This window comes from Abrus precatorius, unplaced genomic scaffold, assembly GCF_003935025.1.
Source record: "Abrus precatorius isolate BTA unplaced genomic scaffold, Abrus_2018 Scaffold5, whole genome shotgun sequence".
Lineage (NCBI taxonomy): Eukaryota > Viridiplantae > Streptophyta > Magnoliopsida > Fabales > Fabaceae > Abrus > Abrus precatorius.
The window spans coordinates 18,822,340-18,838,785 of NW_020874395.1; the positions used below are offsets into that span (position 1 = coordinate 18,822,340).

The 16,446-nt window shown below is 27.8% G+C and overlaps 1 protein-coding gene across 1 annotated transcript; it reads left to right on the plus strand.

The window, feature by feature from the left end:
- The first annotated feature begins 3,897 nt into the window (after positions 1-3,897).
- Positions 3,898-8,218, plus strand: LOC113867521 (peroxidase 12-like). Its single transcript, XM_027502901.1, has 3 exons — positions 3,898-4,152; positions 4,262-4,447; positions 7,616-8,218. The coding sequence occupies exons 1-3, from the start codon at positions 3,898-3,900 to the stop codon at positions 8,216-8,218; spliced, it is 1,044 nt and encodes a 347-aa protein (XP_027358702.1).
- Positions 8,219-16,446: the final 8,228 nt, after the last annotated feature.

The window sequence follows — 16,446 nt, forward strand, 5'->3', positions numbered from 1 at the left end:
ACTGTCATTGAGTTGTCATATGCCACATTTGAAGAAAACAATCACCTGAAGGATAAGTGACACCATTGTTAGTAAGGGTTTCAAACACATTGTGTAACGCCCCAAATTTTGTAATATTAATTATTATTATTTATGTAAGTATAAATGAATATATATATATATATATATATATATATATATATATGTGTGTGTGTGTGCATATAAGTGTAAATGGATGTTGTAAATTTGCATTGAATGCGTAATGATGGTGTTTTTGTGTGTAATGAGTATGAATATGTGTATATATATGTATGCGTGAGTGTATGATTGATTGGATTCAATTTCCTAATGCTAAAAACAGGTTAAGGGTGTAATACTAGGCTGTCCTCACGAGAGGGCCCTGGAGGAAGAACCAAAACTGTCGCCTTCTCGCTGTAGCAAGAGATATCTCGCTATAGCGATAGAGTAACAATTTGGGGTGCATTTCTGGATGCAATTTCGCTGTAGCGAGAGGGTCTCGCTGTAGTGAGATTCTGCAGAAACCAGAGTGTAGATTTCTCTGAGTTTTTTGCTGCAGTGAGAATATCTCGCTGTAGCGAGAGTGTCGTGATCAGAGGGGTTTGAAAAGGTGGTTTAGGGATTTGAGATTCATTTTCTCAAATTCCCTCCCAAATCTCTTCAATCCTCTCGACCCAAAGCCCTATTCCACCGATTAATTGCGTCCAAAGCCGTTCGGGAATTAGATTGAAGGTTGAATTTGTGTGGGGAATACTTGGAGGTGAGTTTTAATGGTTAGGGTTCCGTTTCTCATCCCCTTTTCTTTGTTTCTGGGTCTCCTTGCGTTCTCATGGAGTTCTTCCATGTGTTTTAGCCCAAAATCTATGTAGGGAGCATGTCCGTGGTCGAATCCGAGTGTGGGTCTTCAATCCAAGGTAAAGGGGGAACTCTACCCAACTCTATTGTGTGTGATTGTGTTGTTTTGCTGAATATTAGGTTGCAGCTGAGTTAGAGGGTAGGAAATTTGCTGAGAAATGTAATGTGGGCCATGTGCCGTGATATGTGAACATTGTGTGCATTTACCCGAATTTGATGAATGTGGATTATATACTAAATGTCGTATGATAGAATGGGGGCTTATATGCCAAGTATGGTGAATAGGCATGGGCACTTGTGCCTTATATTTGAATAAATATTGTGAAAATATGGGCCTAAGGGCCGTGTAATATGAATGGATAATTGTAAGTTATGTGCCGTGTGCTGGGAAATGAAATGTGGGCCTGTTGCTGTATATTATGAATGAATGGGGCTGTGTGCCGTGTGAAGCATGAATATTGCATGCATGACTGGGGCGTATTAGCGCCGTTGTAATGTGTTGTGAATGATTCAACGATATACTGGAGTGTGGAAGATGAGGACGGTAAAAATACCTTGGGAAAGAGGGAGTGATGGTGACACCGACTGTGGAACGGGTGCACCACGGGCCACACACTTTCTTTCTAACTAGACCTCTGACCACTACTTTTGCTGAGCGACCCGTGACTGCCCACGTGGTATCCGTGAGGCAGAGGTAACCGGCAACCGTTCATGGTGTAAATCTGTGATCACAGTGCCACAGTGAGTGTGGCTGGCGTGCGTGTACGCGAGATTGTTATTAATTGTAATTTTGAATGTGAAGTGTTGTTGGTGTTGTGAGTGCATTGATGTTAAATTGAAATATACTAGATAATGATGCTGTTGTGTTATATTTGTATAAATGTATTGGAAATGAGTTAGAGGTGAGACTCTATGGTTGATTGTGTTTTAGGTAGTGTAGAGTACTCACCCTTACATTCATTTTTCAGGTAATCAAGACGATTAGTACCGGACTCAGTGAAGGGATGGATGAACTGCTATAGGGCTTAGAAAATTAATTTGAAAAACGTTGTAAATGAACTAGTCTTGTAATAGTGATTTGATGTGAAACTTGTAACCCTTCTCTCATTTTGAAATGCTTGATGAAACTTTTATTATTCCGAATTTGTAAAATTACTACTTATTGAAATAAAAATTAAGGTGTTACACATTGACCTAAGCCATCATAAAAAAAATGAATGCTTAAGTTAAGATCTTTGCTTAAGCTAAATTATTCTAGCTTAAGCTAAATTATGCCAGCTTAAGTAAAGTTTGATGCAAATTTTAGATTCATCTTTGTCTTTGGTTATCTTAAGCGTATGAGTGCTGGCTTTAGCAAATTTTGATGAAATTTGGTATTTCATTACTTTCTTAAATTTTGCTCAAGCGAGTTATGGTGGCTTAAGTAAAAATTACAATGAATGAATTTTTTGCATTTTTTTTTTGTTCAACGAAATCTTTTTAGTCATTACATCTATTATGAGAAAACCAAAAGTGTTAATTTGTTAGACAATTGGGAGAGTATATAATATTTTTAAATTTAATTAGTTCTACTTACAAATATCACAGTTAAAAGTATAACAATTCAAAAAGAGAATAGTTATGTAAGTTTAGGGTTTAGGGTAGATTTTAGAAAAGAGTTTGCATACTATTAAGAAGGAATTAAAATTGGAGAAGGAGAAATTGAATAAAGTTTCTACGACAATATTCCAAGAGATGACTACCTAATTACATTAGATATCTTGCCTTGATATCTCTTTTCAAACTTTTATCAAACAAGTTTCAACCATAGCCACTTAATTTATTATTGAACTTTACATTAAAAACACAATAAATTCTTGAACTTGCTTCAAAAACAAAAATAGGAGTGAGTTTGAGAGAATATAACATATAATTTCACATGAACAAAAAATCATATTCTTTCTTAAATGATAACAACATTACAAAAAATTAAGTTAAAGAAGAACCTATTTTAAATATCTAAAAGATTAAAATATTTTATCTTCAAAATTTATTAAGGATTAATTTTTAAATATTCAAATTTTTAAAACTTGCTATAATAAGTCATTTTGTTAACTTATTTATGAGTTATTTAACTTACTAACTCAGTATAACCTTCACCAAAAAAAGTTACAGCTATCATACGAAAAAAAGAAAATACTTTTCTTGTGTGCCTTCACTAAAAGTCCAAATAATGTTTTAGAGCTTGTTTTTGCAAATAATTTTTTAAAAGTGAAAAAATTATTTATTAAGGTAAGTTTTATTTTTATTTAAAAAATAATAATTTTAATTTTTTAAATATAATATTTAAGAGTTAAAAACTAAAATGAAAACAAACTTTATCTTAACAAATAAATAAGAAACCTTGTTTATTTTTTTTTGTTTTTGAATTTAAAAAAATATATTTAAAAAAATTTAAAAATAAAATAAAAATAAATTTATGTTAATAAATAATTTTTATTTAAAAAAAACTATTTTAAGAAGATAGAAGATACAAATTTCTCTTTCCTTTTTTCTATTATTTTTACTCACACACGCTTATCTATTCCTCTGTGTGACATCGTCGCTTCTGATTTCTGTTTAGCTTGTGATCACTTCCCCCTCCTTCCACGTTTAGAAAAATAATAAAAAACTTGTACGTGCTTTCGAATGCTTCCCGATATCTTCTGCCCGTTTGATTTCCGAAAACTCACTTTGGCTTCTCGTGTCCACCAGAAGGCTTGGCTGATCTTCATATGATTAAGACCATATTTTCATCTTAATCAATTTTTCATTTTATTTTTTGTAAATAGAATTGAATCATATCTATCATTTCACACAATTAGCTTTTTACTTTCTTAACATTTGAAGTTTGTATTTTAAAAATAGTAAAATTTATATATAGATTGTATAATAGAAAATAAATTTTTATTTTAATATTAAATTAAAAGGCATCATCTACAATTAACTCCATAAGTACTCCCTCCTTCTATAAATAATTAGTTTACTCTAGTAGGTAGTCTCAAATCACACACAAGACCAACAAAGATGGCTAGGGCTAGCGTTTATCCCACTTTATACTATGTGCTCTTGATTTCTTCCATTCTATTATTTTCACACTTCAATGCCTCTGAAGCTCAAGTCAAGCCCCCAGTAGTGGATGGACTATCATTTTCTTTCTATTCCAAAACATGTCCCAAGCTTGAAACCATTGTCAGAAACCATCTCAAGAAGGTTTTCAAGCAGGACAATGGCCAAGCTCCAAGCTTGCTCGTGATTTTCTTCCACGATTGCTTTGTTCAGGTATTTTATCGCAATCAACCAATTGGTAGCCACTGAATTTGACATTAATTAAGCATGTCAAATTGTTTTCTAACTCCAATTTTGACGCATAATATATAAATATATATAGGGATGTGATGGGTCGTTGCTGCTAGATGGTAGTCCAGGAGAAAGGAATCAACCACTGAACCGAGGCATAAGCACAAAGGCCTTGCAAACCATTGATGAACTGAGGAATCTTGTTCACAAGGAGTGTGGAAGAATAGTCTCATGTGCCGATATCACTGTCTTGGCAGCTCGTGATGCTGTTTTCCTTGTAATTTCATCGTCCCTCTTACTTTTATTTTCTGTTTCTTCAAGATACATCTCTTACTATTTATAATTTTTAAGCTTTCTTTTGTGATATAGAATTATTCAAAATTTTCAATCACGTAAAATAACTTTTTTTTAAGCTTTTGTTACATTTTGTTATGTTACTAATATTTATCTTAAGTTTATCTATATTTTCTCCTAGTTACCGCTTATAGATAGATAACAACTAATTGCAAATAAATTTTCCTCTGATGCTACTGTTCTGATCTTATATATCAAGACAATTGAAAATATAATATTTCTTATATACTCTTCATAATTAAAATAAAGAATAATTAAATTATTATATAAGCTAACCCTTAGTTTAGATTTTGGATTTGTATAATAGAGTTTATATGACTTAATAAATTTAAGTTGAATTACCTTCCAACTTCATAATACAGCTTGTGCAAGATGTCTTTTATCTGCTGGGTGGTGGGAAGTCTGATAAATGAATAACACACTGGTACAAATAATTTAAAAAAAATAGATTAATTTTAAAAAAAATTATACTTTTACTAAAAAAATATATTTAATTTTTAAAAATTATTATTATTATACTAGTGTACCTGTGCCCCACACATACATATTTTAAAATGAAGTATGTAAAAGTTGATAATTAATATTCTATTTCAATAATAAAATATTTTACAGCTTTTAAGTGAAGGAAAAAAGTGAATTTTAAATTTGAGTAATTTATTTATCTAAAAACTTTAACAATTTAAATTTATAATCGTCTTATTTATACACCGCTTAATTTATTGTTAATCTATCCATATGAAACTATTATTATTTAATATTATTCTTTAAGTTTAACTAGGTTTAATCCAATTAATCTATATTTTAACTTTTTAAGCATGGCTTGTTACTTTAGTTTGGTCCTCAGTCATTGGTCTTGTTTTCCTTGCTTAGATTTGTCCTCTTTTTTTCTTTCTGTTTTTTAGAATACTACATGTCTATTATTTCTTTTAACTATTTCGATTTTTTATTTGACTTTATCCCTCCTTTTATTTTTGGATTTCAGTTTTTTAATATAATATCCATGTTTGATAAAAAAAATAAAATTAAAGCTTCAGAAATTGAAAAAAAAATTAAAAGGTCAAAGCTAGTTTACACTTGTATTTTTATCTCTTTTTCTTTTTTATTTGCTTGAACTTTTTTCTCTAATTTTGAGCATTTCATTCACTGTCAGTTTTTGGATTTAAATTTTTTTTCTTAAATTAAATTTTGATACCATATTACAATTTGAAGAGTTTTAATCTTGATTAATTTGTTCGTCTAAAATGCTTTGACAATTTAGACTCAAGACCATTTATTTTGTCACTAATCCATTAAAATGAAACTTTTATTATCTAATAGAGTCATCATTCTAGATCAAGAGATGCAAGCGATTGATAACTTGTTTGACATCTTAAGTTTTTTAAAAAAATTTAGAAATTATATATTTATTATTTATTGCTATTTTCTTAAATTAAAATATTCTTAATTTTTACGATTTTATCCTTATAAATTAGTATTTATTTGATAATAAATAAATGAGATATTAATTTAATAAATGAAAGATATAATGAAAAATAAATAATAATTTTTTTATAACGAACTATTTTTAAAATTTTGTACAAAATGTTAACCATTAAAAAAGGTAAATAAGCAAATTGGACGAGTTGATTTTATTTATTTGTAGTGTGTACAACCAATTATTTTTAATTTTTTTTACAAAATATTAAACATTAAAAGAAAGTAAATAAGGAAATTGGACGAGTTGATTTTATGTGTAATGTGTGTTTGTAATTTTTTAGTTTTTTTATTTTTATATTAAAATATAAAAATGTTTTCTGTATTTATTTTAATTTAGTAGCTAATATTTAATCAATTGATAATTGATTAATAATTACATATATTAATGTAATTTAAGTTATTGAATTTGGATTTTAAGATTGCAACAGTTCAGTTACTTTTAATGTTCATGTCCGATTAAATCTGAATAAAATGGTCAAGAAAAGAAAAAGAACATTGATTGTTTGAACAAAGAAAAATGAAAAAGTAAAAAATGGACACCTTTAAGGCAAGCCAGTCAAGTGCATACGTTGCAATGTTTTTTTTTTTTGTTCATTGTATTTCTACCCTATTGCGTTTATGCGTAGTTTATTGGTTTTTCTTAGGATGCCTATATGACTTTGTTTTATGTCTGTGTGCAGTCTTTACTTTAACAAGAATTTGGTTTTTATTTTTATACTCTATTTTAAACAAATATTATATTAATTACCCAAACCGAACCTATAAAACATAGTGTATATATATATTTGTTTTATTTCTTGATCTGTTGCACAAGTTTATTAGAGGAATAATATTTGTAACAAAGTCACATAATGTAATAATATTTCAACGGTTAGAAAAGTTTGTGGTTACATGTTCAGCTGACAAGTCAATACAGCAGAAAATTAATAGAGGCAACCAGACAGCAAAAAACATGAGAATGAAACAAATTATTATGAGTCAGAATGAAGAAATAAAAATTTGTCATATTATACAAGATAATATAACATTGAACACCTTTCTTACAACTTTGTTATGACAGGATAGAATGAAGCTCCAATTTTAAATTACAAAGATACTTCAATTGTTTGCATGTCTTATTCTTCCACTTAATGACTTGTACAGCTGCGTGTACTTAAACATGAAGAACGCAACATAATTACAGAAGTAAATTAATAGAACATATTTTAATTGAAAAATCTAGGTTTTGATACAAGAAAAAAAAAAGTTAGCATTGAGGGTTTTAGGCAGCTTATAAAATAATTATTTTAGTATTCAAGAACATTTAAAAGAGCTTGTGAAAACATTATATGGCTTTCATAAATTTTATTAGTTTAATAATTTTTTTAACTGATAAAGTTTATTAAATTAAGCTCTTTCTATCTTATTTCAATAAGTTCTATGATTAAGTTATCATAAATTCTCATGTGACAAAAATTATTCAATAAACATCTAATTAAGTTGTTTATCAAAGCATATTTTTATAGGGTATAATAAACTAAAAGTTTGTATTCTTACTCAAATATTTTACTATAAACATGATTATTTTGTAGTTGTATTTTTTTATTTTTACTTTTGTTTGTTTCAACATTGAAAGTCAGGAGGCCCTGATTATAGTGTGCCACTGGGAAGACGAGATAGTCTAAACTTCAGCATTGAAGGAACAAATAATCTTCCATTACCATATAACACCACCAATGTGACCCTTAAGACATTTGCAACCAAACACTTTGATGTCACAGATGTGGTTGCTTTAGCAGGTGCCCACACGTTTGGTCGTGCTCACTGTCACACATTCTTCAATAGGCTTTCTCCTCTGGACCCAAGCATGGACATGACCTTAGCTAAAATCCTTAAAACAACTTGCCCAAGTACATACACCCGTAATGCTGTCAACTTGGACATTAGAACTCCCACAGTGTTCGATAACAAGTACTACATTAACCTAATGAATCGCCAGGGTTTGTTCACCTCTGACCAGGATTTGTTCACAGATAAGAGGACAAAGGGATTAGTGAATGCTTTTGCCCTCAATCAAACCTTATTTTTTGAGAAATTTGTGGATGCTGTGATAAGGATGAGCCAATTGGATGTCTTGACTGGGAATCAAGGTGAAATTCGTGCCAAATGCAATGTGATAAACAATAAGATTTCTAAGTTGACATTTGTTATGGAAGATGTGGAACATGTACTCAATTAATTTGAAAACGGGTGATTGTTTGTTATTGGGTACTTCAATCAATAAATTAGTATTTGAAATTATATTTTTAGTCCTTCAAATCTTAAAAGTCCTCTAATATTTCCTGATTTCCCAATAAGTAGTTACTTTTAGTCTCATTTTATTGAATTTTTACTTTTATTTAGAAAAAAACAACTAAAGTGGATGTCATTTTAGAGGAAGCTTTTAAAGTATCAAGGAGTAAAATATTGTACTTAAGAGTTTGTAGGATAAATCTAGAGCTTTATTCGTTACTTGTGCAGTTTTTGTGATTGTCATATTTGCTTATTTTAAACTGTTTTCATACAATACAAACATCCTAATTTTAGAGCTTTATTCGTTACTTGTGCAGTTTATGACGTTTAAATTTTTCAAATATTGTTGAATTTAAATGTTTAGATAATTAGTTTTTCAAATTATATTATTTTTAGATAAATATTTTTTGAGATTACATTATTTTGGTAAAAAGAAGCCATTAATGTCGTTAGTATTTTGTTTTTGAGAAAATCTTAAGTACTTAAGCTAGCTGTTGCAACTTCGAAAGAACTTAATAGAAAAAACAAAATCTCTTTTCAGCTCTTCCATCCTAAGCTGATCATCACTATGATATTGTCAAAGATATGTTTATATAGTTGATGAGGAAGGTATATATATATATATACAGATGATCTCTCTCATGTTTGTAGGCCACTTGGATGAGTTGCTTCTAGCTGCTGCTTCTTTGGCTACTTCATTTGTAAATGTCACTGGTTTCAGTGTATTGGTAAGTTTCTCCTTTGTTATATGGACAAATCCTATGTGAAATACAATTATTTTTCTTTATTAAAATCAAAGTTTCTCTTTAATAATCTGTTCACTAAAAGTAAACATTAAAAGTTAATAAAATTTCAAATTTAACTAAAACACATAACAAAGCCTGTGTTATTGTACTTAAATTTTGTCCTTGTTTTTTCTTCTTTGGTATATCTATAAGTTTTCATGAGTATTTCATCATTTTGATAATCCCTCTAGCTAAGCTTGAATTGATGAAGATCAAGAAAGCAGTATGCATATTCTCTGGAGGTTTTCAGCAGCTTGGATTAATGAATAATGGATCCTAATATTCTCTTATTATAACTGAAAAAATTTAGATTTTTTTAAGCAAATCTAAACAAAAACAAGAAAAATTACGTAACTTAAGCAAATTTTACGTAACTCGCCTTCCCCAAGAGTCTCTTCGATGGAAACTCGCAGTCTCCTCAGTCACATGTCCCGCGAAAACCAGCAAAAACAGCAGCAATGACCCTAACTTGTAGATCCGGTCGCTCTTCTGAATCTCCATTCACCTCTCTATCCTCTTGGTGTACCTTTCCTTCCTCCGCTTCACCAGATCCATCACCATCACTCCCGTGTTGAAGTAACACGCCCTCCGCTGCATGAACATCCTCAAAAGTACTTGCTTTGACCAAAACCCCGCCGTCTACATTGCATGGATATGGGTACAGTATTGGTACCGCGTACGGGTACGAGAATACACTAATTTTTCAAAAACTAGGGTATAATAATAAAAAAAAAAAAATTAATATAGAGATAATTAAATAACATAAAATTGTTTAACAATTCATTAAAAATAATATAACATAAAGTGAATCACATTGTTCAACAAATAAGATTCCAACAAAAATACAAATTTATAAATTAATCTTCAATCAACAACAAAAAGGTTAAACATTCACACTCTAATAGTGTCAATCTCATCATTTCTTTTTATATTATTAGTTAAAAGGCATTGCCTCCAAATCTGGTTCATCAAGGAAAAGAGTAGCAACTTCAAAAAAATTAGCCATTGCAAATGAATCTCACTCATCACTACCAATATCTCATATTTTGGTCTCACCCTCATAATAATTCTTACTCTTTCTTGAGAGCAATTGAAACTTTGTATGTATAAAAACTAAATCTTTAGCCCTCTTAGAATTGAGCCTATTTCTTTTCATGGAATAAATGAAAGAATAGGTGTTCTAATTTTGCTCACAATAAAAAGAAGAGGATGGCTGTGAAAGGACCTTTAAGACAATGGTTTGAAGTTTAGGAAGCATTATACACGACCCACCATTCTTTTGGCTTCAAGTTTCACTTATCTTGTAAACAATCAAATTATCTTCAAGCACCATACATGACCCAACATTTTGAGTATTCACCAATGTTGATCCTGTTTTATTTTAATAATGATATTTTTTACTAAACATATATTATGTTTTATTCAGATATGGTAGGTAAAAGTAAGAAAAATGTTGCTCAATGTCCTGTACATGGGAGCACTACTTCATCCATTACTTCCACTTCCACCTCCACATCAACTGTATTGTAGACCTCTTAAGCTAAGGAGCAAGAGCAGTTCATCATAATACTCAATCTTGGGTATATGCCTCCTCTCCCTCTAGTACCGCGAGATTTGCAGTCAATATCACTGATTACATCTACCACACAATCCCTCTCTACACATCGCATAGGCTAGGGATCCAATGCTGGATTGAGATAGGATGGATTCACTTGGTAAGTTATTTATAAAATATGACATAAAATTTTCATGCTGGTGAATGTTATAACAATTGTGTTATTTTATTGTGTGTTCAGTTGGTATCTACTGCAGAAGGGTATCTACTAGATAATGGATATGAATAAAAAGTTGTATGATGTACCTTACACAAGTTTTGTTAAGGTGCTTATGGATATAAAGTTGGAGTGGTTCAAAGATTGAAATGTAATAAAAGTCAATTTATTTATTTTAAAAATAATTAGATCTCTAATTGATGTACCTATTTTAATTAATTTCTATTTATGTAGAGCAACTTATCCATTCTCTCCAAGGACGAGAAGATGATTTTAAAGACGTGAAAGAGTTGCACTATAAAGCGACTAAGACAGATGTACATTAAGGCTTGTCAAGATCTTTCATCTATAGATTGCATAGCACCTTACTTTCTTCGTGCCTTGCAAGAGTATTGACGTACGGATGAGTTTAAAAATTTCTCTGTAAAGAACAAAACAACAAAGGTATCCAATAAAGAGAGATCACTGCATATCAGCAGTTCTATGACTTTGGTCAGTACTAAGGCCAAATTGGTTAGTGATTTTTAAATTTGTTTTAAAATTTATGTCATTTAATTTAATTTATCAATTGATATTTGAGAGATTTATTAATTGAAATTGCAAGAGAAGTCGTTAGAGAGATCGCTTACGCATGAAGAAGTGTTCAAGGAAACACACACTCACAAGGGAGACAAAACCTTGTAAGTTGATATACAATCTCAGGCCAAATATGTAACTATAATTACCAGTATTATTTTTTATTCAAGATTTAAAAAATATTTCTCGAGGCTAATATATAACTATCTACGCTAAACTATAGGATGATTATGTTCCAAGACTTGAAATTACATCTTCTCAGGACCCAGAGTCTATTGATGAGCACGCTCTTTGGTTAGAGACAGTGGGTGACCTACATAAAAGTCACATATATGACATGAGGGCCTGCTTTATTGACTCAATGTCTTTTGGGTTTGTCACCAGAGATGACCTTTTCTTGCGCCTGAGGAGGTTGAAGACATGATTCACACTTAAGTCTATACCATAAATGAAGAGCTTCAGAAGCATGATGAGGAGATATGGAAGACCATGGAGAATGCATAAAATAAGAAGTGGACCAAGAAAATAGAGAAGAATATAAAAAAAAAAAAATGGCATTAAGGATGTAGATGGAAGTATAGTAGCAACATATACAAATGCAGCAAATATATGCATACTTTAAACTCATGAGAGCAAGCAGCACCACACATCTTCCTCCTCCTCTATCAGCTTTAGCACTAATAGTATTTAGCCCAATGCGACATTTCTCTTTCTCCTACTCCTTCTTTACTGATAATACTGATAATGATATTGTTATTGATGATGATCACGCTGAATACTTATAATAGATATTGTTATTTTATTTTTAACATTATTACTTTAGATGTTTACTTCTTTAATTGCAATGATATTTTAATTTAATATTTTAAAACAATTTTTTAATTTTAAATTTTGATTTTAATTTTTTTTTATATTTACAAATTGTAATAATTAAGAAAAGAAAAAAATAATTATACAAATTAAAAAAGAGAAAAAAATTAAATTAAATGATACAAACGAATTTTTTTGTCTTTAAATTACAAATAGAATAACTCATTTATAATATAAGAGATGGTTTTTTCTATTTGAAATTTACACGTAAATTTAAAAATTTGTTTGTATTCATTTATCGACAAGGAAATTTTAAACCACTCTAATCCATTTGTAATATTAAAATTCGTCAATAAATTTTACAAATTCCGTCTATAATTCATTTATAATTTACATATTTTTAGTAATAGTTCGCGTAGTTTATACTTTTGAGTTCAAATTGAGAAAACGCATGTCCAAATCAATCTTGAAATATTCATTGCGGTATTGAATCAATCAAAAATACGTATTAAATGATCATTCAAAAAATTTATATTAAAGATGTACGTTCTTTAGTTAGAATTCATGAATTAGATTAAAATTGATTTCAAAACTATTTTTTTTTTATGGAGTAAAAATCATAAGTTATATTTATTAGAAGGAGTATTAAAAATCTCACAGAAAATAATTTATTTAAATAAATGTTAAATCACTCAATTTATCATATTCAACTCACTTTAGTATAAAAATATATAATTATAATTTTCTATTCTGGTTAAAATTTTAAAAAAATAGTATAATATTTTTTTAGCTTACTTTAATCCATCTATATATAATTTTGATTCTTTGCTTAATTAATTTAATTTCTAAAATTAAAAAGTATTCATACAATTAATAAATATATTTCAAGTAAAATCTAAAAATATAAATTTTAAATAATTAAAATATAATTTTAAAATACAAATTAAAAATTTAAACAAGTATCCAAAAAATAATTTTTAAAATGTATCTTTTGATTGAAAATAAAAAAATTTATTCATATTTTTTAAAAAAAACTACAATACGTAGAGACAGATTTTTGTTTTAATTAATTTTGATTATTTACTTCAGCAAAGACTAAATTAGAGGTAGCATATTTGATTTGAATTGATTGTATAAATATAAAATTAGATATGAAATAGTTTGATAATTAAATTTTATTTTTAATAATCAATATTTAATAAAGTGTTTGATCTTACCAAAGTTATACAATTTGAATTGTTTTTATACTTCTTTTTTGTTATAATATAATGTCTATTTTTTTCGAATTATTATTTTTAGTCTGTTTAATTAATATGGTCCAACATATAGTTAACACTGGACATCATTTCAATGGATTATCTCAATTAAAGAAACTAAAAATGATAATTTACAAAAAAATATGAATTAATTTTAAAAGAAAAATTTTACAGAGACTAAATTTCAATATTATAACTTTTGGAAAAATTAAATATTTATTTAAGCTATATAGTTAATTATGTCAATATGATAAAATAAAATGAAATTATTGAAATGAGGGATATTTTATCTCTAATACATTTAATATATTTTTCTTTTTAATAGTTAAATATTTTTTAAAATAATAAATTTACCTCTATTTTGGCTCTAATTTTTCTTTATAAATCAACATTTTTTTTAGAGTGTTTATTCCGGAGAATAATAGTTATTTGACCATCTAGTTTTTTTGTCGCAGTCATTTATCATTCTTATATAATAAGAAAGATAAAATAGGACATGTAAAAGTAATACTATAATAAATATTTATTTATTATAATTGTTTTAAATTTTCATATTTCCCTTAAAAAAAGGTTGAAATCTGATTATTTTATTTTTATTTTAAAATCTAGTCAAAATTAGACGCTCACAGGGGGAAAACTTCTTTTGCGCGAAGCTTCCGAATCTGTCCCATTTTCCTTTTATTCTTTATTTTTCTTGTAATTGCAATTTCTAATTTATTATTTAACAACTTATACTTTATGTTCCTCTTTTATCCATTTTATCTTTGTTTATGAGGTAAAAAAAAATGGTTTTCCTTCAATTACAGTGAAATAAAATAGAGCAAATAATTAATACAATCAATCATTTTATTGGGTCTTGTATGAATTAAATCATTTTATTGAAAACCTCAAATTATAAAGAGGGTGAAAATATCTTGATTATATTTCATGTACCAAAACATTGTGGTCAACAATTAGAAATAAGGTGATTTCAAATTTCTATAAGAAGAAGCCGTCGTGCACCAACCATGAGTGGAGGTTTTGCACAAAGCTCTGAAGCTGTCTATTTTGAAATTGTTTGGACCACTGCTTTTTTCTTTTCTTTTCTTTTCTTATCTGTTTCTCTATTGCTTAAAGTTTCTAGTTCCTTGAATGCCAATTATGAGTGGTTCACCTATGTATACTGTGGCTACTTTTTTCACGTGCATGTTGATCGTTTCTTTCTGTCTAACAAATTTTAAGATAAAATGATAATGATGAACAGTGCGAGTTTTATTTCCGAATTCCGATATTGATCGTTAATTTTCATGGTTGAACAGTCAAATCTCAAAAGCCTGTGGAGAATAATCAACGATTATTTCATGTAACTAGTGATTTTAAATAAGCATTTACTATTTAAGAAGCAAGTATTTATAATTATTTTTTAATTTTATATTTTTTTAAATTTGAGATTTATTTTTAAAAATCTTATCTCTTAAATTTATATTTATTAATATATATTATTAATATTCAATTATTTTTTATCTTATATAATAAAATTATTCTTTTTAATTTTTTTATTTTATTAATTTTTTTATATTTTGAGTACATAATGTTCATAATTATAAAATTAAATTAATATTTTCATAAAAATATTATTATATATATAATTATTTAAAATATAAATTTTATTTCTTTGATTATTAACTTATAGATATTTATTCTAAAATAAAAGAATAAAATTTTATATTTTTAAATAACCAAAGAATAAAATTATTTTATATATTGTCGTTGTACCATATGTTGTCGTTGGATACGGGTCTTTATTTTTTAAAAATAAAATTTCTTTTATCTATCTGTTAAAATGAATCCTAATCGATGAGGCGTTTCAATTTATCATAAATTTTTAACGAGTTAAATTAAAAAAATATTGACTGACCAAGATTTTAAGTTATCTTTTATTCAATTAATTGTTGAGTATATATTTAAAAATATTTTTATAATTTATTTAATGAGAATTTTATACTGATTTTATTATTAATTAGTGAGTTTAGTATAACTTGATAACCAAAAAGTTTCAAAAGTATTTTAATCGTTATTGAAAGAATTTGATAGAAAATAAAGTCACATTCAATAAGAAGCATGACCTTGTTTAAGAGTTTATCCAGAGTGTTTGATGACGATGAATAGTTGTGTTAAAGGGTATGTATAACTATGATTTTCTTATGGTAATTTAAATATAGAGATTTTTTAATATTTTAAGAATCTTATTTAAAGGAACAAATAAAAACTACGATCACACTTTTATTTTAATCGACTTTTGACAACATTTAGAAATTGTTTAGGAGCGAAGATGAAGATAAAGAATACATTTTTAAAGTTCCAATAAGTGATAAAAACGTTTTTTGAAAATAAAAACTCTCTCTAGCTCTTTTTCTTTGAGATTCTTTTAGTTTTCATTTCTTTTCAAATGAATATGATTTTTTTTAATAATTACTTATTTTATTATTAATTAGTGAGTGTAGTATAACTTGATAACCAAAAAGTTTCAAAAATATTTTAATCGTTATTGAAAGAATTTGATAGAAAATAAAGTCACATTCAATAAGAAGTATGACCTTATTTAAGAGTCTACTCAAGGTGTTTGATTATGATGAATAGTTATGTTAAAATTCTAGTAAGTGATCAAAAGCGTTTTTTGAAAATAAAAACTCTCTCTAACTCTTTTTCTTTGAGATTCTTTTAGTTTTCATTTCTTTTCAAATGAATATGATTTTTTTTTAATAATTGCTTTCTCTTCCTATTTCATTCTAAATAGCTAAATTCATAACTAAGATTATGATGAATCCTTTACATATTTTATGTTATCTTTTTATTAATGACAATTGCAGTTTCTTTCGATGATTAGTTTTTACCTAATGTGTATATATTTATATATTAAAAATTGATCACTCTTAACATCTCATAATTGATTGCATTATAAGTAATTGTACTTTATATAGTTAATGGATCTATAAG

Coding starts and splice junctions, on each gene's coding strand:
- LOC113867521 (XM_027502901.1), top strand. CDS start 3,898: ATGGCTAGGGCTAGCGTTTATCCCACTTTATACTATGTGCTCTTGATT. Junction 4,153..4,261: donor TCCACGATTGCTTTGTTCAG/GTATTTTATCGC, acceptor AAATATATATAG/GGATGTGATGGGTCGTTGCT. Junction 4,448..7,615: donor CTCGTGATGCTGTTTTCCTT/GTAATTTCATCG, acceptor CAACATTGAAAG/TCAGGAGGCCCTGATTATAG.